Genomic DNA, 22,778 nt, shown 5'->3' on the forward strand with positions numbered 1-22,778 from the left:
GGTGGCTCCTCCCCCAGGAGACCCCACCATTCCGGCCATGTACTGTGACATCATGCCCGCCTTGTCATCCCGTGGTCACAGGTGCCATCTCACCCACTGAACCTTAGACCTTCCTTGCCTAAAGTCGGACAGACACATTGGATAACTTTTGGCGAGCAAAGGGATTGGTCCCGCGGTGCGGTCTGGGCTGAGCCTCACACTAACCTCCTCTCCAAGGGTCTCGCCCACGCTGTCAGCTGGACTTCTTGTCGTTGGCTTAGACGCGATCAGGTGGGCGAGCATCTGCGGGGAAAGGTTGGGGGGACACACACTTAATCAATTATATCCCCCCCCCTCCTCATGCTCGGGATCCCGGAGGTGGTAAGGATCAACTAGCTGCCGTTGGTCATGGTTCGATATCTTATTGGATCGTAACACTTGAGGGACGAGCAAAGGGGCTTTTGTTTGATTCACATGGCATTTTCGTGGTTTGAACTTTGGGGCCGATGAAACCTTGTTGCGGGTGTTTCCGATCATCTCTCTCACCATGTCTCGAGGGCGGTGAGTACTAGTTTAGATTCATGGACGCTGGCTGCTATTCTGTGTTGTATGCTTTTTCCCCAAACTCACTGAGCTCGTTTCTGTTTTCCCTTGGGAGGGCTCGGTATTATATACTTAGTAGATGAAGCCGCAGGCCCGTTCTTCTAACCCATACGACTCTCCTCGCTAGGAATGAGAAGTACCTGCCTGGCAGCTTTCTGTTTGCGACATTTCATTTGTTGTGTGTCACAAACCTTTTATGAAGAATACGAAAAGATTGGTAAATCTGGACTGTGTTGGAGTAAACCTGTTGAAGAGCCTCTGAGCTCGGTAATTCCATTAGACCTTGATTTCTCAATTTTCTTCCGAGCTTACTTACATTCTTGTCCCTCAAAAAGTCAATGTCTTCATTACCGTTCTACTCACATCTTATGAACTGCTAGACAGCGTCAATATAAATATACACGTAATTTTGTAAGGGGTCCTGACATCTAGGTTCGGTTGTCCATCGTCGTGTTTGTTTTGATTTGTATATAAAGTCATAGAACTCTTGGCCCTCATCTGGGATCAGTAGTATGTTCTTCTCTCCCTTTCCATCAATGGCACAGCGTCATCGATAACAGGCTTATATTCATTCGACCCTATTTTCCTTACAGTCGCCTCCGAATAATTCCGAAATAGAGCGGGAACGAGAGACAGACTGTAGACTGACTTACTGAAGATAGACGTACTGACGCCTTCTAGCAGTTGACAGGATACTAGGCTCATGGTCAATATCGCATCGGTTACCGTCACCGTGTGTAGTTACGTTCTCCTCGTTCCCACGTGTCAGCACAATCCTATTGTTCTCTTTGATACCTCTCGCCGTCTAATACTCAAAGAGCTGCAACGTATAAAGAAGCCTGCTGTTTCGCAGGGAAGTGCGCTCTTTGAGATTTCTTTCAGAGTGCCCGAACCATGCTACCCCCGGAAACCTTTACAATACTCGCTATTTTTCCACTGCATAGTTCCAGTCCAGATAGCCTTGACCAGACTGCTGGCTGTAGAGTGGGTCGACCAGCAGAGACCTAGAGGCATGAAGTAAACGACCACGGAGTCTTCTCGTCAAGTGATTGAAGCAGACAGATGAGTTGAAGCCGAGGAACAGATCAGACGGTTCTTTGTTAAGCTCCTACGTGTATCGTGTACCTTATCGATTTCATCTTTTTCTCCCTTTGGCTCAGTCTTGCAACTTCTTACTATCCTACAATATAGCGGGTTGCCAGGCTGGCCTCTAGTTGTACCATTACTACATAAAACTTGACCTAGTAATTGAGGAGCAGGCCATTCCTGATCAATTCACTGCAATTGAGTACTCCTATCAGGACTGACAAAGGAGATCTCATCATTCACTTCTCTGTGTTGAGATATACTTTCACATACCTACCGTCACCGATTCACTTCACACGAGGTTCTAAGAGGCTAGAATTATAAAAGGACGTTTAGCCCGACCACGCAGAAGAAAGAACTTTGAGCACATTGCACAGAGAATTTCATCAGCACTCTAAGATGCTACCTTCCCCCTTCACGCTACCATGAACGCAAGTTCCAACACTCCGGCGATGACAACGACGACAACGACGACTGCCCAGCCAGTCCTCCACATTGGCATTTGGGACATCATCCTCGAGCAGCTTGCTGTGAGAGGTGACCATGGTACTCTAGCAAATTGCGCTCGTCTCAACAAGGAACTATCTGATCTAGCTTCTCGACACCTCTACAGGTAGGCAAAGGCCCCTAGATTGAATGATGTCCATCCTCCCCATTGAAGACTTGTATATTAATCAGACAGCAGTGCACAGTTTTGCCCTCCTAGATATTGGGGTGGAGAGGCTACGGAAAGCCTTTGGGCGAATCTGTCTGCTGACATGTTGGTGTGCGAGGAGCATCCTGACGCAAATCCAGCCTTTCCTGCTACATACCACCCGTACCTACCCTATATACGCCATCTGAATCTTATCAACTTTCTCTCGGTTCACGGTTGCCGACCATTCCCCGACCAGAGATTTATTGCTTTGAACCGTGAGGCTGCCCACCAGAACCCTGGTTCCACGACTGATCGAAGCATTGTTGCGGCGAACCACATCAATGCCGAAACTCCGAGCATCGGATGCTTTGGCAGTCGCCTCCTCCGCAAGCTGGCCCACATGTCTACGGAAAAGGGCTTCCAGGTCATGCTCAAGAGCTTGACGGCAGACTGGTGGATGAACGTCCAGCCAGTCATTCATACCTTTAGAAAGCTGGAAAGTCTCTCCCTCGTCTTTCTCGATGACTTGGACAAGTCCGCAGCCGCATTGATCACGAGCCATCTGCCATTGTTGACAAAGATATCAGTCGTACAGGCCGATGACTCTTACATTGCTTCCTTTGCAGACTTCGTCTCGGGGCTACAGCCGACTCAGTTGCGTTCGTTCGACTGCTCGCTCAATCAGACGCAGGTGCCACTTTTGAGGGCAATTGTCTGGCAGACTTGTCTCCAGGAACTGACCATGAACTTCATAGTTCGCCCTCCTTTTGAGCTGCATCGACTCTTTGAGCTGACAGACTTGAAATCGTTGACCCTTAGCTTCAACTACCAGCCATCGCCTCAAAATCGATTGAGGTTCAAAAGATGGGCCGAAGAGAACCGCAGCAAGTTTGCAGACTGGCTAAAGTCGTGCAAGGCTCTTCGAAGTCTCCATCTCTTCCGCTTTCCGGACCTCGTTCCCGCGGTTGCTGATGCTCTTCCTCACTTACATCTACGCAGGTTGCACATTTTCTCCACGGGATGCTACGAAAACTTCTATGAAGCACTTGAGACGCAGCAGCTCGAGTATCTCTTCCTAGCTGAGTGCTCTGAAGAAGGCCTCAGCAACCCTACTTCGAGGTTGAAAGAACGAGGCGAGCTCGTCATGAAAGCAGCGACAGCCATGCCGTGTCTTCGGGATCTGCGACTGCACACTTACTCCACCCTTGACTGTAGTGTGCTCGATAGCATTGCCAGATACGCACCGAGGCTCCAAACTCTGTCCTTTGTCTGCCGAAAAGGTGAGAACTCGACCTGGACGCTCCGTGCTCTCGAGGGCTTCAAACACCTCACCAGCCTGACAGTACTGGGCCACACCAAGTTCTCGTCGCGCGAGATACTCTACTGAGTCAGCTACATGCATTGCCACCAGCGCCCTGGCGGCTTCAAGCTGAGTCTCCCTGCACAAGATCCGCGGTCTTGGTACCGAGGGATGAGAGCCCCGGCCCAGATAGTGCCTTCCACTAACGACCCGGCGACGGCCACTCTGAAGCAGGTGTTGAAGTGGCTGGCTGTATTCGGAAGGGAACGCCACTGGCGAGGCAATGACTACGAGGCTGAAGAGGAGCGCATGTTTGTACAACTTTGGGGCGATGCCAGGGGCCCGGCTGAGGGACTGCAGCTTCTGAGAGGCTCGGGACCGTATGCGCCGTGGTCAGGCTTGATGCATAGTACGGGTCTGCCCATTGCTTGGAGGAGCTTTCTCTAACTCATAGCCAGAGAAGTTGTTTTGATAGATGAGGCAAGTTGGTAGTTCAATAAATCACGAGTTCACAGGAAATTCCGAGATGAAGTATGAGGTGAGGTTGAGTCAAGGCGCAGGAACTGCTATGGGACTGTACTTGCTTCGTCCGAAGTTCTGGGGGAAGTTACCTACGTTCTTGGAGCCGCCCCGCAGTACCTAGGTACCCCCACGACCACTTTACGCGCCCCGACGCGCTTTGCCTATGACGACCGCCCCTCTCACATCGAAGCAAACCTAACGCAGTGAATTAACATCGAACTTGACATCCATGACTCAAGCTTCAATGATATCATAACCTCAATCTAGGACTTTGCGGTGCCACGATGGCTGTACTCAACTTCACGCTCAGCGAGGACGCTGTTGCAGCCTTCCGCGACGTCCTCGCCTGCTTGAACAAGTTCAGCGATGAGGTCTCCCTAGAAGCCAAGAAGGACAAGGTCAGTCATCTACCGTTCAAGCACCGCAAATGACAGACCCGGATATTGACTGAGTTGTATGCAGTTGGTACTTACTGCACTCAATGCATCCAAGTCGGCATACTCCTGCTTCACATTCACCACCAATCGCTTCTGCTCTCGCTACCAGTTCGAGGGAAGTGCGCAGTACCGGGACAAGTTCTACTGCACGCTGTATATCAGGGTATGATTCTCACGGAAATTTTTACATATACATTGCCAGAGCCCTCATTGTTCTACAGTCGCTCGCCTCTATCTTCAGAAGCCGCGCAGGTGGCGATCCGCAGCGTGACCGCGAGAAGGAGAGCACGATCGATCGCTGTGACGTCGCTATTGAAGACGGCCCGGGTGTAAAGAGTCGCTTCATAGTGAAGCTGGTATTCCGGAATGGTACGCTCCCTAATCTTGGATCAGCACCACTCAGTAGTAACCGATCAGTGATGCAGGTGTCACATCTACTCATCGACTGCCATTCGAGGTTGCAGTGCCAGTGCACGCCAAATTCGACCGAGATGAAGCGATCCACCATTGGACCATCCCGTCGCGGACTTTGAGGCAATTGATGGAGCATTTTGGTCCCGGAGTCGAGCTTCTGGACATTAACTCAGACGGCGAACATGTCAACTTCACATGCTACACAGAGAAGACGACAAATGGAGACGGTTGGCTTCTAACCTCCTTGGTTGTGTCTATTGATGCTAACATCGGATATAGAGGTCCTCAAGAAGCCACTACACACATCAATCGCCATCGAAGTTGACGAATTCGAAGATATAGAAGTCGAAGATAAACTCCGAATCGTTATCAGCGTCAAGGACTTCCGGGCCATCATCCAACATGCCGGCATCACCGGCAACCACATCTCCGCTCGGTACTCTAATCCGGCGCGCCCGATACTGTTTACCTATCCCGGCGACGGCATAAGCTGCGAGTTCCTGCTTATGACAGTCGGCGAGAAAGGCAACCCGGCCCAGAAGACGAAGAAGGGCAAGGCAAAGGGCGCCCAGCCGGCTCCGCAGCAGCAGCTCGAGGCCGCGTCTAGAAGACAAAGTGCCGCGCCGTCTGAGACCCCGCAGCCCCAGGAGCAGCCACCCGCGCAGAGCATGCCGCCTCCAGCACTGTCGGCGTCTGCATCACGGAGTGGAATCGCCGCGCGCACTTCACTGTTCGATTTGAGGCCATCACAGCGACCGCCTCCCGCAACTATGGCTTCTCAAAGCCTCTTTGTGGATGACCAAGACGAACAAGCGTGGGAGCCCGTCAGGTATGAAGAGGACGATGATCCAGACTTGGATGCAAGACTTGGGTGGGATCATAGTAATCAGCCCGTAAGTCTCCCTGGCCCGATCCATCTACCTAGGACCATGATCTTAACGCACATGTCTCTCTAGACCGCTTCTTCCATGCACCTTGACCGCAAAGTCGCTGAAGAGAATGCCGAATTCGACCCGACTCCAGCCAGTAGCGCAGGATTGGAGCCCACACAGCGCCTTGACGATGTTAGGCGCCTGGGCCTATTCTACCAAGGCCCATGATTTATTTGGATGAATGGCAGGGTGATGATGTTGCTGCTGTTCCGACTTCGAATAGCCCTTAGTCGGCAGAACCATGTTTGCACCATTTTTTCAACCGGTGATGATAGTCACCCAGCTAGTCGCGCAGCCCGCGCCGATACCCGCAATTTTAGAACCAGGAGGAATAAATCTTGACGACGCAATGACATTCCACCGTCCCTTAACATCGTTGTTCTCAACTTGCGGGCCGCAGTTGCCGTGCTCTCCCCATCCCCAAGCGAGCACATCGCCCGTCTCTGTGAAAGCAATGACATGTTCGCTCCCAATGGCAATCTTTGATAACTTGGGTAAGCTCGGCGGTGGGAGCTGTCCGTGATCGTCCCTTCCCCACGCCATAAGCTCACCGTCCTTCTTCAGGACATAAACGTTACCCCAGCTTGCACCGACATCTGCCCACTCTGGTACGGAACTGGGCGCAGAGGACTTGATGTTCCATTTATCAGACCCCAGAATGAGTAACTTTCCTGAACCTGGGGCTCCAAACAAACAAGTAAAGTCCTTTCCGCAGACGGCTCTTTCAACCTTGAAGTCGACGCCCTCGATCTTCCTCGGCGAGTAGATGACGGCCTCTGGGCTCCCACCTTGACCCTTGCGCACATTGCCCCAGGCGTACGCGTCGCCGGTGCTCAGGACCGCCACAGCATGGCCCATACACGCCGCCAGGTCCACGATCTCAGTTCCGGCCGGCGGGAATTCCTTGAAGAGGGTGGCGGACGGGGAGCGGACGAGGAGCTCTCCGAGACCTAGCTCGCCCTTTTGTCCGGCGCCGAAGCTGTAGAGCTTGGTCTTCTTTCCTTCGGCGTCTTGCTGGACGACGAAGGAGGCTTCCCAGGTTGCAGCGATCAGGACTGGTGTCGATGCTGTTGTTGCTGCTGCTGCGGTGGCCGGGGCGGCGTTTGCTTCATCCTTGCTCAGCTGGACTTGTTGGAACACGGGCTCGTCGGTCTCTGCTCCTGAGGTGAGGCCGCATGCGCCGCTGGTCGCGTCTCCGCTCCAACAAAGTTTTCCTGATCTTGTGAGGAGAATGGTGTGGTTTCCGCCTGCTGCGATTTTGACTACTGGCGATTCGGTGTCCTCTGGGAAGAAGATTGCTTGCTTGGGGACGGATACGTCTTCCTTGTGGCCGATGCCGAGTTGGCCTGATCCGTTGGAGCCAACGGCGAAGAGGACAGACATCTTGAAGAATGTTTCGCCTTGCTTTGCCGATTTCGATATTTTTCGATTTGATATGCAGCGGGACGGGTGAGCTCCCTGCTGTCTCGACGAGGTAAGGTACCTGAGCTCCGGACAGAGCTTCAGTGGACCCCGCGAAATATCTCAGTAAGCAAATTCGTCCCCCACCAGTTTCTCGTATGCATTTATGCAGTTCCATGGAGGGGGATCTTTCGGCCAATCTTTCCCGCGCCTCCGCCAATGGATCCGCGCGCCGCAAGATCAAAAAGCGGAACTTGAGCCGCCAACTTTTTTTCCTTCTCACCATTCGCATCACAACACTCTTGCAGAACAGTGCTTGCAGACAGCGTCGCGACCCGATTCTCTTGACATTGCGCCAGAGTTTTTCGTCGCTTGTGAGGATGTGAGAGGTTTTACTTCGAGTAGACCTTTTGCAACTCTCCAACAAGAAGCTCAGACTCGCCTGGAAGAACTTTTTCTAACCTGACAGGAAAAGCGCACTCTGCACACGGCACGATGGCATCTTCTTCGGCTCTCCCTTCACCTCAGGCCGCCGGCGGCATCCCCGCTGGAATGGAAAATTTCGTGGTCGGCCTGATTGGTATGGGAGACATGGGGAAGATGTATGCGCAGAGGCTATCTGCTGCTGGATGGAAGTGAGTAATTGTTCATTCCCCAGCCGGGCCTCTGCGCTATTCGGTTCTTATGGTAAGCTTCTTCTCTCTGCTCTCATCCTCCTTCAACATTATCACATCCGCCATTGGTTATGATGACAAGAGCGCATTTGGCTAGAGTATCGCCCAAGGCATTCTCGGGTAACCATTCTGGCCCCGGGTACCGCTGAGGGCCTTCCATGATGATACACCTAGCTACCTTAAACTTTACCTGTCTGAACCTTCACAATCACTCTGTTCTTTTCTACGACTCGCATCTTGGAGAACAGCAAAGCTAACAAAGCTTTTCAGGAATCTGTAATAGCTTCATGCCTTATCATTGCTATACAATCCGCACAGCCTATGGTTGTCTAGGAAAGAAAAGAGGAGGAACAGCAGATAGGGGAAACAGAAGGCTGACGTCTGGGAATCGGCAGGATCATGGCTTGTGACCAGGAAGAAAAGTACGAGAGCCTGAAAGAAGAGTTCTCTGGAAATGTATGGGAATGCCACCAGACTTGCCCTGCCGCACGCTTCCTAGTGTGGGAACCCCTCGGTGTCCAACCCCGGCTGAGCAGTTTCTTGATAGAACAATGTACAAATTTGCCGAAATGGCCACTACGTCTCCCGCGCCAGCGACTACATCATCTACAGCGTTGAAGCTGCCGCCATTGACCGCGTGATCGCCCAGTATGGACCATGTATGACTTTTGCCCTGTTCCCTCATTCACCTCTGGCCACGATCCCCAGCCTACTCTCATCCCACGAGAGGCCCATCAGTGTCCTAACATGACCGTCTAGCAACCAAGCTCGGCGCCATCGTCGGCGGCCAAACCTCATGCAAGGCCCCCGAGATCACAGCCTTTGAGCGTCACCTCCCCACCGACGTTGAGATCGTCTCCTGCCATTCCCTCCACGGCCCCAACGTCGACCCGCGCAACCAACCACTCGTCATCATCGGCCACCGCGCGTCCGCCGCCGCCGTCGCAAGAGTCGAGACCGTCCTCTCCGTCCTCGGCTCCAAGCACGTCCACCTCACGGCCCTCGAGCACGACCGCATCACCGCCGACACCCAGGCCGTCACCCACGCCGCCTTCCTCTCCATGGGCAAAGCCTGGCACGCAAACACCCAGTTCCCCTGGGAAATGTCGCGCTACGTCGGCGGCGTAGAGAACGTCAAGATCAACATTATGCTGCGCATCTACTCCCAAAAGTGGCACGTCTACGCCGGCCTCGCGATCCTCAACCCCGAGGCCCGCAAGCAAATCTCCCAGTTCGCCCGCTCCGTCACGGACCTCTACAAGCTCATGCTCGAAGGCAACGCCGCCGCCCTCCGCGCTCGCGTCCTCGCCGCGAAGGAAAAGGTGTTTGGCCACGACGGCAGCCCCAAGTGGGCGGACCGCCCCTTGCTGAACCCGGATCTTCTCGAGCGCTTCTCCCTCGGAAAAAAGGAGGACCAGACGGAGCCGCAGCGCGCAAACAACCACCTCAGCCTGCTGGCTATGGTGGACTGCTGGGCGCAGCTGGGCATCGTGCCCTACGACCACATGATTTGCTCGACGCCACTGTTCCGGCTGTGGCTCGGCGTCGCGGAGCACCTCTTCCGCAGCCGCGAGCTGCTCGACGACGCGCTGCGGACGGCGGTGGAGGACCACACGTACCGCTCCGATGATCTCGAATTCACGTTCGCGGCGAGGGGGTGGGCGGAGTGCGTTTCGCTGGGTCACTTTGAGACGTGGAAGAACCGGTTCGAGACGACGCAGCAGTTCTTCCAGCCTCGGTTCAAGGATGCCGTGGCTGTGGGCAATGCCATGATGAAGGCTGTGCTGGAGAGCACCAAGGATTGATAACGCACGTTTTTTGTGTGTGGCGGGAAAGGGGATAGAGTTCATGAAATGTAGTTATGATGGATGATTTTGATTGATTGACAGAGCCACGCGAAGCTTCACCTGTCCTACGCTTGTCTACTGCCCACCTCTCTATTGGGGTATATGCCGTACCAGAGAACAATGTAGACAATTCCTATTCGCGACCGCGGAAAACCTTTTTGTGCAATCCAACGCCTTATCAACTAACGCCAGTGGTCCCAACACTGCTACTCCTCTTACCATACCGACTTTTCAAGCCTGGGTGACCAAGTCCGGCTCATGCATCTCCACGCTCTCCTCCAAGACGGCCACACCGTTTGGGACATTGAGAGGCTGTGCGAGGAAGTTTCCCTGTTCTTCCTCCTGTTCCTCCATCTCCGTGGCGTCGTCGCCAAGATGGCCACTAACACCGATCGGAAGGCTCGTGGTCGAAGCCGTCGTGTCCTGCCACGAAGAATCGTCTTCGTTAGGTTCAGAAGGCTTCTCGACTTGGGCGGCGAGGTTCGGGGTTCCGGGAGATCGAGGCAGATTGGCGTGTGGGAGTAGAAGAGTGTAAGGAGTGACTGGTCGCGGTTCGAGAGAAGATGTGCCGTTGATATTGAGCTGCGCTGCCAAGTGGCTCGCAAGCTGAGCATCGCTGATGTATCTGCTTGCATCCGACGATGCTGTAGAGGTTCCGGCCGAGGCCTGGAAAGAATGTCAGAAATTGCCCATAAAACAATAAAACGTATAGTCCTTGCCGGCAGCATGGAAGATTTACGCACCCCTGAAGATGATCGAAGACCAATGTTGGCAAGCAATTGAGAATTGCATACGGGTCTCTCGCGAAAGAGGTGGAAGCCGTATCCGGTGGCGGCGGTGGCGGGAATGTTGCCCTTAGCGATACCATCCAGGCTGATATACGCTCGGTCTGCTCCGCCGGGGCGACAATACGAGCAGATCTTGTACTGGCACTCATCTTTCGACTTGGGGACCCAGGGGGCGGACATATTGGTCTCGAGAATGTCGTCCAAGTCGTAGGTGCTGGACGAATGTGTGCCATCATGGCCCTGTGTAGGTGCCGGCTTCGCTCGGAAAGATTCTCGACGAAGGACGTCTCCAAGCTAGATGGAAGTGAACGAATCAGCATACGAATAGAGTCTCTCGTGTTAGATCAACGTACGTGCTTCCGTTGGTTGAAGATGGTCATGAGTTGATCGGTCGTGTAGGTAGTTGTGACATCCCTCGAGGGCATCTCCTCGAGAAAACTAGCAGCGTTCCCTGATCGTTTCTCCGGACCGCGGCTTCTTGGCTGAACAGCAGTGACCAATTGCTTACCGATATCATCAAATGTGACCTGAGATGTCAGTGCCATACTCGTATCATGATGCTGCATAAGCTAACCTCTTCGCCATTGCAGATGGAGTTGCGCAAGATTTCCTCCTGGTCCTGGCTACACCGGTACAGCCATCCGAAGTGCCCGTAGTTACCGCAAGAATCGCACCTGAGGATGTAGCTGTACACTCGAACCATTGTGACGTGTGTACAAGCGCCGTAGGGACGCGCCAGGCGGTGTGTGGGCTGGGGTGCCATATCGATATCGGACATCCCAAGTCGTGGCACACGATTCTCGAGGAGATAGCCGCCCGATGATGAGGATGAGTGTTTAGAAGATACTCCTAGGTGCGGCGGTCATGGAGCAAGGTGTCGTAGGAGGTGAACCTGGCCCTGCACTATGTGTTGAGGAACTGAGAGAGGGAGCCCATGTGGGTGATTGCACTTGGGAGGAAGGTAAGGCTGGTGGTCATGGTGGGAAGGAGCGCCCGACTCATCCACCTTTCATTCCGACCTTCACCATGAGATGCATGAGATGAAAGAAGAGCCAATGAACTTGCAATCATGAGTATTCAAAGAGGTATATACGGTAAGGCGGACACTCTATCTCATGTTTCCACTACTTCATCACTTATAGTGCCTAGGATAGTAGTGTCTGCAGTATCATGCTACCGCAGTACTGTGTAATACGAGGCCTATGCCGATGCCGATATGTGAGACGATCATGCTGTCTTATGTTATTACATGTTTCTTGAGATCGTAGTTCGGTTGTTCAATAAGCTTTGTTAAAGCTGTTTTTATGGGATGGAACATGTTCAAGTTATCCCCTGTCTTAATCAACAAAGACACCACATTGAACAACGGCCAATAAGCGCCACATCTTCCCATTTTTAAAGAAGTTTATCTTCTAGTAGAATGCGCCTCATAACTTCCCGGGCGGGAGACGTCTTGATCAAGTTTGGAGTTCATACTGATCTGATACTTGACTATTGGATCTTGAGTTAAACGCCAGCTTTCTGGTACGTGGTACGTGGCTGAGGATGAAGATGTGAAATGAGCGTTGAGTAAATGAGCCCACGTTGATTAAACCTACGATTGAGATACTCAACCAATATCCTCACTGTACTGATCAGATATTAGATGCGTCGTTGCGTACTCAAGGTGATGCCGATTCCATATCCCGATCATGAGCACAAGTGAGCCAGAGCCACCCGAATTTGATGGTAGTGAAGTGAACTACCAAGCCAGAGGATGGCTTCTACATCTACATATCTGAACAGAACGTCCCTACCTACCTAAGCCATGCAGTACCTTGGAGGTCAAGCGTGATTGGACAAAAACAACTTGACATGGCTCATCTGATGGTTCCGGCGCAGTCCGAGTATGTTTGACGAAACCTATTGACCGGATGCTAGAAAAATACCATATCCTTAGCTTGAGATGCAAAGCGTGGCATCGGGATCAGAAAAAAGTCGTTCGGATGACCTTCGGACGATCCGGGATGGCAGAGCATGAAGCTTCTTCATTAAACTAGCTGAAGTGAGGGGACGACAAGAAGGGGTCAACCCGGCATTGCGGTAAGATGGTCGGCAGGTGCAGACAAACAAACAGAGTTGGACTTGCTCCCACTCGATTGGGATAAGGTAATAGCGTAAAGTGCGTGAGTGCATCAGAGGGATGAGCTGGCGTGCGACGTGCATCTGTCTATTCGGTGCCCGTCATATTCTCTGGGCCGCTGCCGTCCCTCCCCCTCCTCTCAAGACTCATGGACCAAGGTGGAAAAAAAAACAGACCTCGGGCCATTGGTAGATAGCAGCCAATGAGACGTCCTTTCTGGATACACCCCTGCAGCTCCGTCCAGCTCTAGCCCGTCATGCAACATCCCGGTTGTGTTGCGCGGAGGAGGACGAATGAGCATTTCGCAGCAGCGAAGCTCTGGTCCAGTGTCGGCACCACCCCCATCAATTCAGTCAATTTCCCCCCCAGCCCGAGGCCTGTCTTGTCGTGCTTGTCTGCCTCTAGTGGAAGTCTGCCGTGCCCAGGTCGTATCCGTACGCCCCCCAAGGCCCCAGCTGTGTCAACCTCCTCGACCACACACATCAACAACCCACTCCGTCGCTCCCTCTTCTCTCTATCGCTGCCGCCCAACCTCCCCTCCTAACGACGGCTCAGACGCTCTCTTCACGTCTTGCGATCTCGAAGTCAAGTTGGTACGTTGCTCTGATTTCTTCACCTCCTCCCGACTTGTTCGTGTCAATTGTGAATTGAGGGTCTCTAGTGAGCCAAGCTCCAGTCGCGCGCTATCAGCCAATCGCACCTGGGTCGGTCGGCAGAGCGACGCGGTAAACAAATCATTGGCCCCCGGCGCTGCCACTCCCTCCCACTCTGGAGCCGCAATTCAATTGACGAACACCCCCCGGAAAACCCATCGCAAACACCCTCAAAGACGGGCCTCCCAAGCTGATACTCCTCCCTTCACCGCAGTTTCCCCCCGCGATTTTCTCGATTACGTTAGCGATACCCCGGAAGCTTTAGCCCACCATGTCGGTCAAGTTCGAGAAGGACACGATAAAGAAGGGTGTCGAAGAGGTCAAGAAGGGCCTCATCGGTGAGCCTCTGCCCGGTACCAGCGGCAAGCACCCCATCTCCGAGGCCATCGGCACCGCCATCACCGGCGGCAAGAAAAATGCGGGATCCAAGGGCTATCTTGCGGTTCGTTCTCCAATACCTCCAATACCTCCGCTCCGTTCCGTCATGTGTGGGCGATACGATAGAATCGCTCGTAACACCATGGCCGGGAGTATGGATATGCCAGGCCGATATGCTGACGCTGTGCAACCCAGGCCTACATCAAGCAGCTCGAGCAGAACCCTCTGCGCACCAAGATGCTCACTGCTGGTACTCTCGCCGGTGCCCAGGAGTTGATTGCATCCTTCCTCGCCAAGGACCGCAACAAGCATGGCAACTACTTCACCTCGCGTGTACCTAAGATGGCCGCCTACGGCGCCCTCGTCAGCGCGCCCCTCGGCCACTTCCTCATCTGGGCCCTGCAGAAGACCTTTGCTGGCCGCACCAGCTTGCGCGCGAAGATCCTGCAGATTATCGTCAGCAACTTGATAGTAAGTGGCATGACCTAGCGAGAACCGTCCATGAAGATGAGCGTGCTGACCCAAATTCCGCAGATTGCGCCCATCCAAAACTCCATCTACCTCACCGCGATGGCCCTCATCGCCGGTGCCAAGACGTACCACCAGGTCCGCGCGACCGTCAAGGTTGGATTCTGGAAGGTCATGAAGGTCAGCTGGGTCACTTCCCCGCTGTGCTTGGCCTTCGCTCAGAAGTTCCTCCCCGACCAACTCTGGGTGCCCTTCTTCAACCTGGTGTCCTTCATCATCGGCACCTACATCAACACCATCACCAAGAAGAAGCGTCTCGCTGCCCTGCGCAAGAAGCACTTTGGTGACGGCCGCTCTCCCTCCATGGGAGGCCGCCCTGAGGACTACCCCGGCCCCAAGGACTACCCTGGCCCGATGGGAGGTCCTAACCCCCCTTACTAAACGACTCTTCTATGGTGAGATGGTTGAGAGATGACAGCAAAATAACGCCCAGTTGATGAGAAATCTGGTAACATCTAATACGAAAACGATATCAGTCCTTTGGGGCGGATTTCTGGAGTTGAGGGACGTGGAGGCAGTGTGAAGATATGCGAGCTGGGAGCAAGCGGCTTGGATGGACCGCAAACGACCGTCGAATATCCCTGTACAATTTGCTTGCTTCAAATGTTGCTATCATGTTATATGTCCCATGTGTCGGTAGATAGGTTCAAACGCGCTTGGATTTTTAAATTCGTATGCTTGGTATTTCTTTCAGAGGCCCATCTCCCCAAGTCTATATGCTGCGCGATACAAGGTTACCATGTATCACACGTTCTAGTGATGGATTGCCTTACTCTGTAAGGAACTCTGAAGGCGATTACCCATAACTGACTCGTGTATTCGAGACAAATGCTCGCTCGGGATCAACCTAAGGTACCCCTTCATCCGATACCTCGACGCCACAACAGAAGCCCCTATAGGCTCTGTCAATTCCATTCCAGTCACCAGCCAGGAGGCGCCCGTCTAGGTCGACGGGTCAGGTCAAACTGGCTGGGTGGTGGAGTGGTTTAAGGCCAACATTCACTTATACGCCAACCAGCCTACTCGACGACAGGTTTAGCGAGTACCCGAGTTCGAATCCCAGCATGAGCACCAAGAGACGTAGCCACACCGGTGGTGAACTCTTTGCTTGACCTTCCTACCTTCGTGGTGGTGGGCACCGCCTGCGTATCTCATACTGTTCAGTGAGTCGTTTTTCTGTAGGTGTCTTTGTTCCTTTGCGAAGTGATCGCCGACTTCACTCCCCCGCCGTCGCCTCGCCGGTGTCGACCATGAAGCCAGGGCTCCAGTACTCCCATTCGGGACACTGCTTGTCTACCCACAACATGCCCTCGCTAAGAAGATCCTCCAAGGCAGTCTGGGCTCGTGCCCTCGGCCATCGAAGATTAACCATTAGCATCGAGATGCTCACGTATCCCAGCACTTGTACGGCCTCCAACACCGCGCTCTGATCCGTATTGAGCTCCTTGGGTACACTCCGGATGTACGACTTGCTTCCGACCTTGATGACACTATGCGAGCTACCCAACGGCTTCAAGGTGCCGACGGCTCTCAGAACGTCGTCCTCCGTCACCTCGCTCGCGCCCTCCATGCGTCCCTTCATGATACGCTCCCGAACCTCGCGGACGCCGATCAAGCCGCCGTTCTCGTCGCGCGTCGCGCTGCAGACCTCCACCACGCGCACCGCCAGCTCAAAGTAGAAGTCGTTGACCGATCGGCCGAGCAGCTGCGCCCATATTGATGAGGACCCACCCCCGCCCGAGGACGATGAAGAGGACGCGAGCGGGTCGACGCCGATGGCGGAACACATGCGGGCGAACTGGGCGCGGAAAGACGGATTTGAGCGGATGTCTTTTGCGTGGGTTTGCGCGAACTGTTGGAGGAGGGAGCGGAAGACGGAAAGTTGGGTTTCGAGGGCTTGGGAGTTGCTGGTGCGGAGGTTGGAGCCGTGGGATGCGTATTGCGCCGACGTGATGCGGGAGCGGTCGAAGGCCGCGAGGCCGACGCCCTTGCGCGACATCCTTTGCGGTTTGTTCGTATGTCGGATCGAGTGTGTAGGATGATCGTGTGTGTAAGAAGGTGGTGGAGGATGACGTTCGGCCGGGGATATGTCTGTAGTCGCGGAAGAAGGTGGAGGTTACGAATAGAGGGGCGTTCGGTGGTCTTGGTGGATGCCCGTATCGGAAGGTTATCGAAGCGGATGAGTGACATGCGGTTTCCCGGCGGACACTCCGCGCTCAATCTCGAAAGATGACATAATCTTTGAGAGATGGCCAGAGAATCCCCACTAATCCGTTTTTATCCCAAAGCTGCAGGGGCCCACTAAGCGACTTCCACAATCGAGGACCAATTCCACATCACGTGCTTCACCCTCCCCACCCGGAGAATCACCGGCCGCACCAGCCACTAAACGGGCCCAAACCCCCAGCAGAAAGGGCACAACCCTTACTGAAATCCAACTCGCAAAATTTCGGTCTGAGTCTGTCTCCCAAAGCACCATAGACGCCTGCCTCACGATCGCGTTGCGAATTTCCTAACAGTCCCCCCTCCATCCCGCAGCAACCATGTCGTCCACCCAGACCGTCCAGTGCTTCGGCAAGAAGAGAACCGCCACCGCCGTTGCCCAGTGCAAGGTACGATACCGATAAATTCCTCCCCGAAGAAAGAGAGAGCTCCGATTCAAGTTTTGGCGAAGGAGGGGCGACGATGTTTTGGATACTTGGAAAATATGGAAGGCTGACTGTGTTTTGTGATTAGGCTGGCAAGGGCCTCGTCAAGGTCAACGGCAAGCCCCTCTCGCTTGTCCAGCCTGAGATCCTCCGCTTCAAGGTACGATTATTTATCCCGCGCGAAACTCCGTTGAAGACTTGGTCGGCAAGAGATGGAAAGTTGGAATGGAACCCACGGCATTGAGGGAAGGGACGCATGGGGCCAGCGCTGCGATGCTATGCTCTGTCTACGGATGCGAAGAGTCGTGCGCAACGTAGCGCTCAACCTTTGCTTGCCAATTCGCGAAATCGGTTCGAGGAAAGACTAGCGACCAGGGTCTACACGAGAAGCCCGCATATCAAAACCTCATAAGCCCGAACGAGAAAGAACTAACCCGTCTCCCGTCCCATAGGTCTACGAGCCCCTCCTCGTCCTTGGCCTCGACAAGTTCGCCAACATCGACATCCGCGTCCGCGTCACCGGTGGTGGTCACACTTCCCAGATCTACGCCATCCGTCAGGCCATTGCCAAGTCCGTCGTCGCCTACTACCAGAAGTTCGTCGACGAGCACTCCAAGAACATGCTCAAGCAGGCCCTCGTCCAGTTCGACCGTACCCTCCTCGTCGCCGACAACCGCCGGTGCGAGCCCAAGAAGTTCGGTGGTAAGGGTGCCCGCTCCAGATTCCAGAAGTCTTACCGTTAAACGGTACTCTTTCTGTTTTCTGGGAGAAGGTGTGGAACAGCCTGGGGAAATTGGGGGAATTTATGCGGCAGTCAACAAAAAACCTTGGGAAGGAAACTGTCGTGGTTTCCCGGGTCCGGTCAGCTTTTGGTGTTTCCCGCGAAAAATTTGGCAGTTACTGTTTTACGGGGGAGTCAAACGTGGATCAAAAGGATCTGGTTCCGTTCTCCCTTTCTCGTTCGTCTTTTAAAGGAAACAAAGACGTTCGAAAAGGGACGGACGGCCAGAGAAAGCATTCGATTTCCGGGTCGATGCACATTGCATGGCATGCCTCGCGGTATCGCTGCTTGGCTTGGTTTGTAAAGGGTCAGGCAGGCAAATGAAACATTGAAACTTCATGACACGGCGTTCTGGGCTCGAGCTATGCGTGTGCCGTGTTTCTTTTTTAATTTCACTTCCTTCTAATCCTCCCTTCGTTGCAATCTTTGGTATGGCTGGGTACAGTTGTGTCCACCACGTAAGGCTCGGGTGAGTGTATCATGGTTCCCCAACAATGACATGGATGAACAACCCCACGTGTCCATCTTCCGTCTCGATGCTGGTCTTGACTTTGGCGTACTACGCTCCTCGAGGCCTCGTGAGGCATATTCCTTAGCTTGGCTCTTCGCCACGTACTCACTCGCAATGAGTCGCAAAGCTTCCCTTACACCACGGCCTTCGCACGCATACCACCTTACACCAGTGAACTAAGAGTGCATCTTGAGAGATTCTTGGCCTACGCATTACCTGGTACAGTGTACTCACTTGAACACGACCTCCTGTCTTTGAGCCATTCAAGATCTGTCACCTGTCCCAAGCCCAACCGCTTTCTGTTCTCACCTCCCCAGCACCCCGCGGATGATTAGTGACAGTCCTCCGTAGACGGGGCGATTTGGGTAAAAAGCCAAGCTCATTTCTACCTACCAACCTACCTATTGGCCCTCAGCCACGGCTCGGTCTCGAATTCTTCATGTGAGTCACCTCCGTACTCATGTCATCACTTTAGTAACTTTTGCCCGACAAGGTTCCGCAAGCACTGGCGATACATACATATCCGCTGCATACGACAGGAAACAAGTGAACGGTTACCAGTTACACAAAAACAATATCCCATGATTCTCGCCATCAGGGGCAAAAGGAGATGATCAGTGGGAGGCTTGAACTCCCGACCTTGGCATTACTCGACATTTCTGATGAAATATTAGTACCACGCTCTAACCAACTGAGCTAACCGACCGGCTGATTTGTTGAAAGCTCCCGGGCTTGAAGCCCTAGAGGAAGAGTATCATGAGATTACCCCCCACCTTGAAGACAAGGATGGTGGTGGTTTGTGAGGAAATGGTGGGCTCTAGTCCACGGAGAGCACGAGACAGACCGCTGTGGCCCTTATAGTAAAGTGCCTACTGACGAGACGTCGAGATTGAATGTTTGATTTTGAATTTCACATCATGGGAACTGCGTTGATGTGGGGAAGGGCATTTCGGTAAGGCTTACATGCCTCAAGGCTCGTGAAGCTCACAAGCGTTTTTGCCTTTGAGCTGACAGGACATATTGTCGCACTGAGATTAAGGTCTTACTAGTCCTGATTTCACTTCCTTAGAAATCCTTGTACCGTTAGGGGTCCAGTTCTCGTAGATATCAATAACTGGTTCTTCATGATTCTCATGAATTTCACCGCGAGGCATGACACCTTGTAAAGTTCAGTCGTCAATAAACTTTCACCAATGAAGAGCTGGCATTAGCTGGCCGTATTGCAGCTCACAACAGGACAAGATCAACGTTGGGTACCACGGCTCCTTACGCCTGTTTCGTGATCTCCAACAATCATATATACGACAATTACAACCACCGACTATTGCGGCCACATTGGCTAACATACTCTTTGGATTGGCGTCTTGGACAATCTGACCGTGACGCTACCCAACATTTAGTCGGATTGATTCCCCAAACCAAGCCCGTCCGAGTCACACGCACCTGCTACCTACTCATGCACCACGTGGGTCAACAAATTGAGTCACCACCAATCACCATTTCCGTCCTATTCACACCATGACCACCATGACACCAATTGCTCAAAGACCCGCGCTTCTTAGACCCGCTCTCTAGGGCTTGAAACAACACACAACCGGGCTCGCTGCCAGCAAAGCCAACATAAGTACTCAACCGGCTGGCCTCCGCAACAACAGCCCAACAGCTCAATTCGAGCTAATCCCCGATGGCACAATTGGCTAGCGCGTCAGACTGTTAATCTGGAGGTTGGTGGTTCGAGCCCACCTCGGGGAGATGCAGTGGTTAAAATCCACCTGGGAAAGTTCTCTTTTGCCATTTTTGTGCTTTTGACTCTAACTGTGTGTTGAATGCGTTGCGTTGTCGGTATACTTGCCCGTTTGCTGCTCATTCAAACTTTTGCGAGCCTCAACCGCCTCAAAGTTTAAAGGCGCTGAGCTGACTTGGCGTTGGAGAACTCAGACTTTTGTATGTTGGTCACAGAGGTCCGACCGAGGTTGAAGCAAAGCAAAATACTGATTTACGACAACATCAGCACCCATATGGGAATATTGATGTCAATGATGCTTTCTTGTCTCCTCTCAATGGAACTTCCACCGTCGAATACGACATCAGAGCGAACCAAACGCCCATGACCCGTAGCCCGCGTCCTTCACCCAGCCTGTTTGCTCGCCTTCTTCTCAGCCTTGAGCAGGAAGTAGCGCAATGTTGGTCTCGCTGGCGGCGGAGAACTTTGTAGGACATGTTCCGGCTATGGCCGTCACTCGTGTCTTAATTTTGACCGGCCGGCCTGCTTCTTGCGCTAGATGTCTGTCGAGAAGCGTTCACAAGATCGTGTCTGTTAGCCATGATGCGCTGCAGCATGATAGCTGTGGATTTTGAAGACCGAAGATTTCTTCCCGTCGGTCGGCTACTTCTCGCGATCGAGTCTTCTCCATCGCTTCTCTGGATCGATGGTGCATATGGAGAGGCGGCTTGGTGTTATTAACGTCTTGTCTATCGACTACGCTTCCAGAGCCGTCGGCATAATGCATTTGCTGTGTGTCGTAATGGAGAGTCTCCGATTATGCTCGCCTCATAACATTCCGTAAAGTAGTGGCGCTGGTGACTTTCCAGTTTGGCGCCTCCAGGATCGAGTAGAACAGCTCGCCCAATATCTGAATTCACTCTAGAACTATTTGCCATCTGTGTGGCATCATGGACGTTAGCTCAAAAGACCAGTCGATAGTCACACTGCGACAAAGACAGCGTTGACGACTTACACGGGGCTCTTCGTTGCGAAGACGAAGGTTTAGACGGAAGAAGGGGGCTTTCGCCCGGCCTTCTGTCAGACCTGGCCGACCTTATTGGTCGACGAGAGGGGATCTTGGCGAATCTTTCTGACCGGGCAAGCCGCTGTGCCACGAGCAGTAATAGGCCCAGAGAAACGTAGGCGTAGATCGTCAAGAATAAGATGGATCGGCTGAAGGTCCGGCCTTCATAAACGGTAAACAGTTCTTCCGACATTTTTCGTTGAATTTATTGGTGCAAGATCGAGACAGTCAAATCTCATTAATCTATAGATCCTCTTCGTAACCTTATATAATAGCTTTTGAACAGGTCTGCTGAGCGCTTTGTTGCCAGGTCGACGACATTCAAGATTCATTGGGGCGCATCTTATGCCAGTCCGGCCGACTCTACCAGTAATCCCGCCGATCTCAGTGTCATCAGGTCAAACAGGTGGTCAGTTTACTGCAAGTTGAGGGAGCCGGGCGGTTGTCGTGACCACCTCGCAGTGCGCGGCCACCGAGGAGAAAAACCCATCTCCGTGAGGCTTTGCAGGCCACAGCAGACAGAAAGTGCACCATATCGGCTCCCACATCGACCGAGAAACATGCCGAACCCGAATTCGAAGCATTCGATGTCATCATAGACAATCTTGAGAGTTCAACAGAATAGGCTTGGCGGGTGGTAGCAGTGGACGTCTTTCAGTCGGAGTGCTTTCTTGTGCTGGGCTACGAAAGAGCAGCTCTGGCAAGGTTCAAGAAAGTTGAGTAAAGATAAGTATGCTAGTATGTACCACACTCGAAAGATGATTGCTTGATCACCTATTCCACATCCAAGATTTCACCGAGGCTGTTACGCCATCTGGGTTATTCATATTTGCATCTCCTCAGTCCCGAAGCGCTGAGGATTCAGATCAGATGTCAAATCTAAGCTTACATGACTGGAAGATTAGATCAGCTTGATATCGAATCAATACCCTTCCAGTAGGTACAGACTGATATATGACAGCCGTTGAAGATACCATTTTCCGGCGGCTCGCTTCATCCGACTGGCAGTCTCTCGAGACATCGGCCCCGAAGGACCCACTTTCGGGTCGGACACAGGCCCGTTCAATGGCCGGACCGTGGACGGGAGGAGAGAAGTCAGCTAATACCACTAGGCTGCGTTGCGTCCATTGTTCGGGTCATATTTATTTCTCATAATAATCAAAAAAATAGATGGGTGGCTCCACAGATTTGTGAAAGGCTCTTGACACTGCAAGCTTGCCTTTCGAGGTTAGTAGTCACCTCGCTGCTGGCTTCTCGGGCCTTTACCCCGAATGCACTTAGGTGCTACACAGCTCGCGTGGTAAATCCATACAGATAGTCGACACAACTACAGAAGAAAACGGTCATGAATTTAGTGTCGGTCGGAGTTGCATTTCGGAGGCGACTTTCCGCTTGAATTATTCGCCTCTTTAGGGCACGATTTCTAAGCGACGTTGACGCTTGTTACGTCGGTGGAACAAAGGAAAGGAGCCTGGACGCTGTAGTATCAATGATGCGTGGAAGCGAAGTGTTAGCCTGCGAAAACTCCTTTGACGATTCTGTGGCCTTGTGGGGGTTCTAGTTTGCCGGCTAAGGAGGGATGATGATTTTGTCTTGCTCAAGAAAACCCGGGAATCTGGAGCTGCGTGGCTGCCTCGCTTAAGTGTTTTTTTTCGGATGCTGATCCAGAAACGGAAAGTCAATGGCTGGTCTAATTGTCTAGATAAGCCACGCCATGTGTTCATCCACTTTGGATCGATTTATTTGCA

The 22,778-nt window shown here is 52.9% G+C and overlaps 8 protein-coding genes and 2 non-coding genes across 10 annotated transcripts; 6 read left to right on the top strand and 4 right to left on the bottom strand.

Moving 5' to 3' along the window:
- Positions 1-2,426: 2,426 nt before the first annotated feature.
- N0V96_008117 (uncharacterized protein) lies at positions 2,427-3,692 on the top strand (the record flags this gene model as incomplete). The annotated part of the gene is made up of 2 exons (XM_065758235.1): positions 2,427-2,432; positions 2,562-3,692. 2 exons carry the CDS (start codon positions 2,427-2,429, stop codon positions 3,690-3,692), a joined length of 1,137 nt encoding a protein of 378 aa, XP_065612990.1.
- A 719-nt stretch (positions 3,693-4,411) lies between these two features.
- On the top strand, positions 4,412-6,078 carry N0V96_008118 (uncharacterized protein; the record flags this gene model as incomplete). The annotated part of the gene is made up of 6 exons (XM_053193822.2): positions 4,412-4,525; positions 4,590-4,727; positions 4,786-4,933; positions 4,990-5,205; positions 5,258-5,871; positions 5,935-6,078. 6 exons carry the CDS (start codon positions 4,412-4,414, stop codon positions 6,076-6,078), a joined length of 1,374 nt encoding a protein of 457 aa, XP_053048767.2.
- A 90-nt stretch (positions 6,079-6,168) lies between these two features.
- Positions 6,169-7,293, bottom strand: ATS1 (alpha tubulin suppressor; the record flags this gene model as incomplete). The annotated part of the gene is made up of 1 exon (XM_053193821.2): positions 6,169-7,293. One exon carries the CDS (start codon positions 7,291-7,293, stop codon positions 6,169-6,171), a length of 1,125 nt encoding a protein of 374 aa, XP_053048766.1.
- Positions 7,294-8,384: 1,091 nt separating this feature from the next.
- Positions 8,385-9,790, top strand: TYR1 (prephenate dehydrogenase (NADP(+)); the record flags this gene model as incomplete). Its single annotated transcript, XM_053193820.2, has 3 exons — positions 8,385-8,441; positions 8,533-8,644; positions 8,745-9,790. 3 exons carry the CDS (start codon positions 8,385-8,387, stop codon positions 9,788-9,790), a joined length of 1,215 nt encoding a protein of 404 aa, XP_053048765.2.
- A 273-nt stretch (positions 9,791-10,063) lies between these two features.
- Positions 10,064-11,323, bottom strand: N0V96_008121 (uncharacterized protein; the record flags this gene model as incomplete). The annotated part of the gene is made up of 4 exons (XM_065758236.1): positions 10,064-10,498; positions 10,576-10,914; positions 10,974-11,147; positions 11,195-11,323. The coding sequence occupies 4 exons, from the start codon at positions 11,321-11,323 to the stop codon at positions 10,064-10,066; spliced, it is 1,077 nt and encodes a 358-aa protein (XP_065612991.1).
- A 2,343-nt stretch (positions 11,324-13,666) lies between these two features.
- On the top strand, positions 13,667-14,682 carry N0V96_008122 (uncharacterized protein; the record flags this gene model as incomplete). Its single annotated transcript, XM_053193818.1, has 3 exons — positions 13,667-13,837; positions 13,969-14,244; positions 14,308-14,682. The coding sequence occupies 3 exons, from the start codon at positions 13,667-13,669 to the stop codon at positions 14,680-14,682; spliced, it is 822 nt and encodes a 273-aa protein (XP_053048763.1).
- An 835-nt stretch (positions 14,683-15,517) lies between these two features.
- dot2 (ESCRT II complex subunit Dot2) lies at positions 15,518-16,300 on the bottom strand (the record flags this gene model as incomplete). Its single annotated transcript, XM_053193817.2, has 1 exon — positions 15,518-16,300. One exon carries the CDS (start codon positions 16,298-16,300, stop codon positions 15,518-15,520), a length of 783 nt encoding a protein of 260 aa, XP_053048762.1.
- Positions 16,301-16,844: 544 nt separating this feature from the next.
- RPS16 (40S ribosomal protein uS9) lies at positions 16,845-17,692 on the top strand (the record flags this gene model as incomplete). Its single annotated transcript, XM_053193816.1, has 3 exons — positions 16,845-16,913; positions 17,038-17,109; positions 17,402-17,692. The coding sequence occupies 3 exons, from the start codon at positions 16,845-16,847 to the stop codon at positions 17,690-17,692; spliced, it is 432 nt and encodes a 143-aa protein (XP_053048761.1).
- Positions 17,693-18,852: 1,160 nt separating this feature from the next.
- On the bottom strand, positions 18,853-18,947 carry N0V96_008125. Its single transcript has one exon. It is a non-coding gene; the product is annotated as a tRNA-Ile (tRNA).
- A 972-nt stretch (positions 18,948-19,919) lies between these two features.
- N0V96_008126 lies at positions 19,920-19,993 on the top strand. Its single transcript has one exon. It is a non-coding gene; the product is annotated as a tRNA-Asn (tRNA).
- The last annotated feature ends 2,785 nt before the right edge of the window (positions 19,994-22,778 follow it).

Source organism: Colletotrichum fioriniae (genome assembly GCF_027942845.1).
Source record: "Colletotrichum fioriniae strain IMI 355084 chromosome Unknown scaffold_10, whole genome shotgun sequence".
Lineage (NCBI taxonomy): Eukaryota > Fungi > Ascomycota > Sordariomycetes > Glomerellales > Glomerellaceae > Colletotrichum > Colletotrichum fioriniae.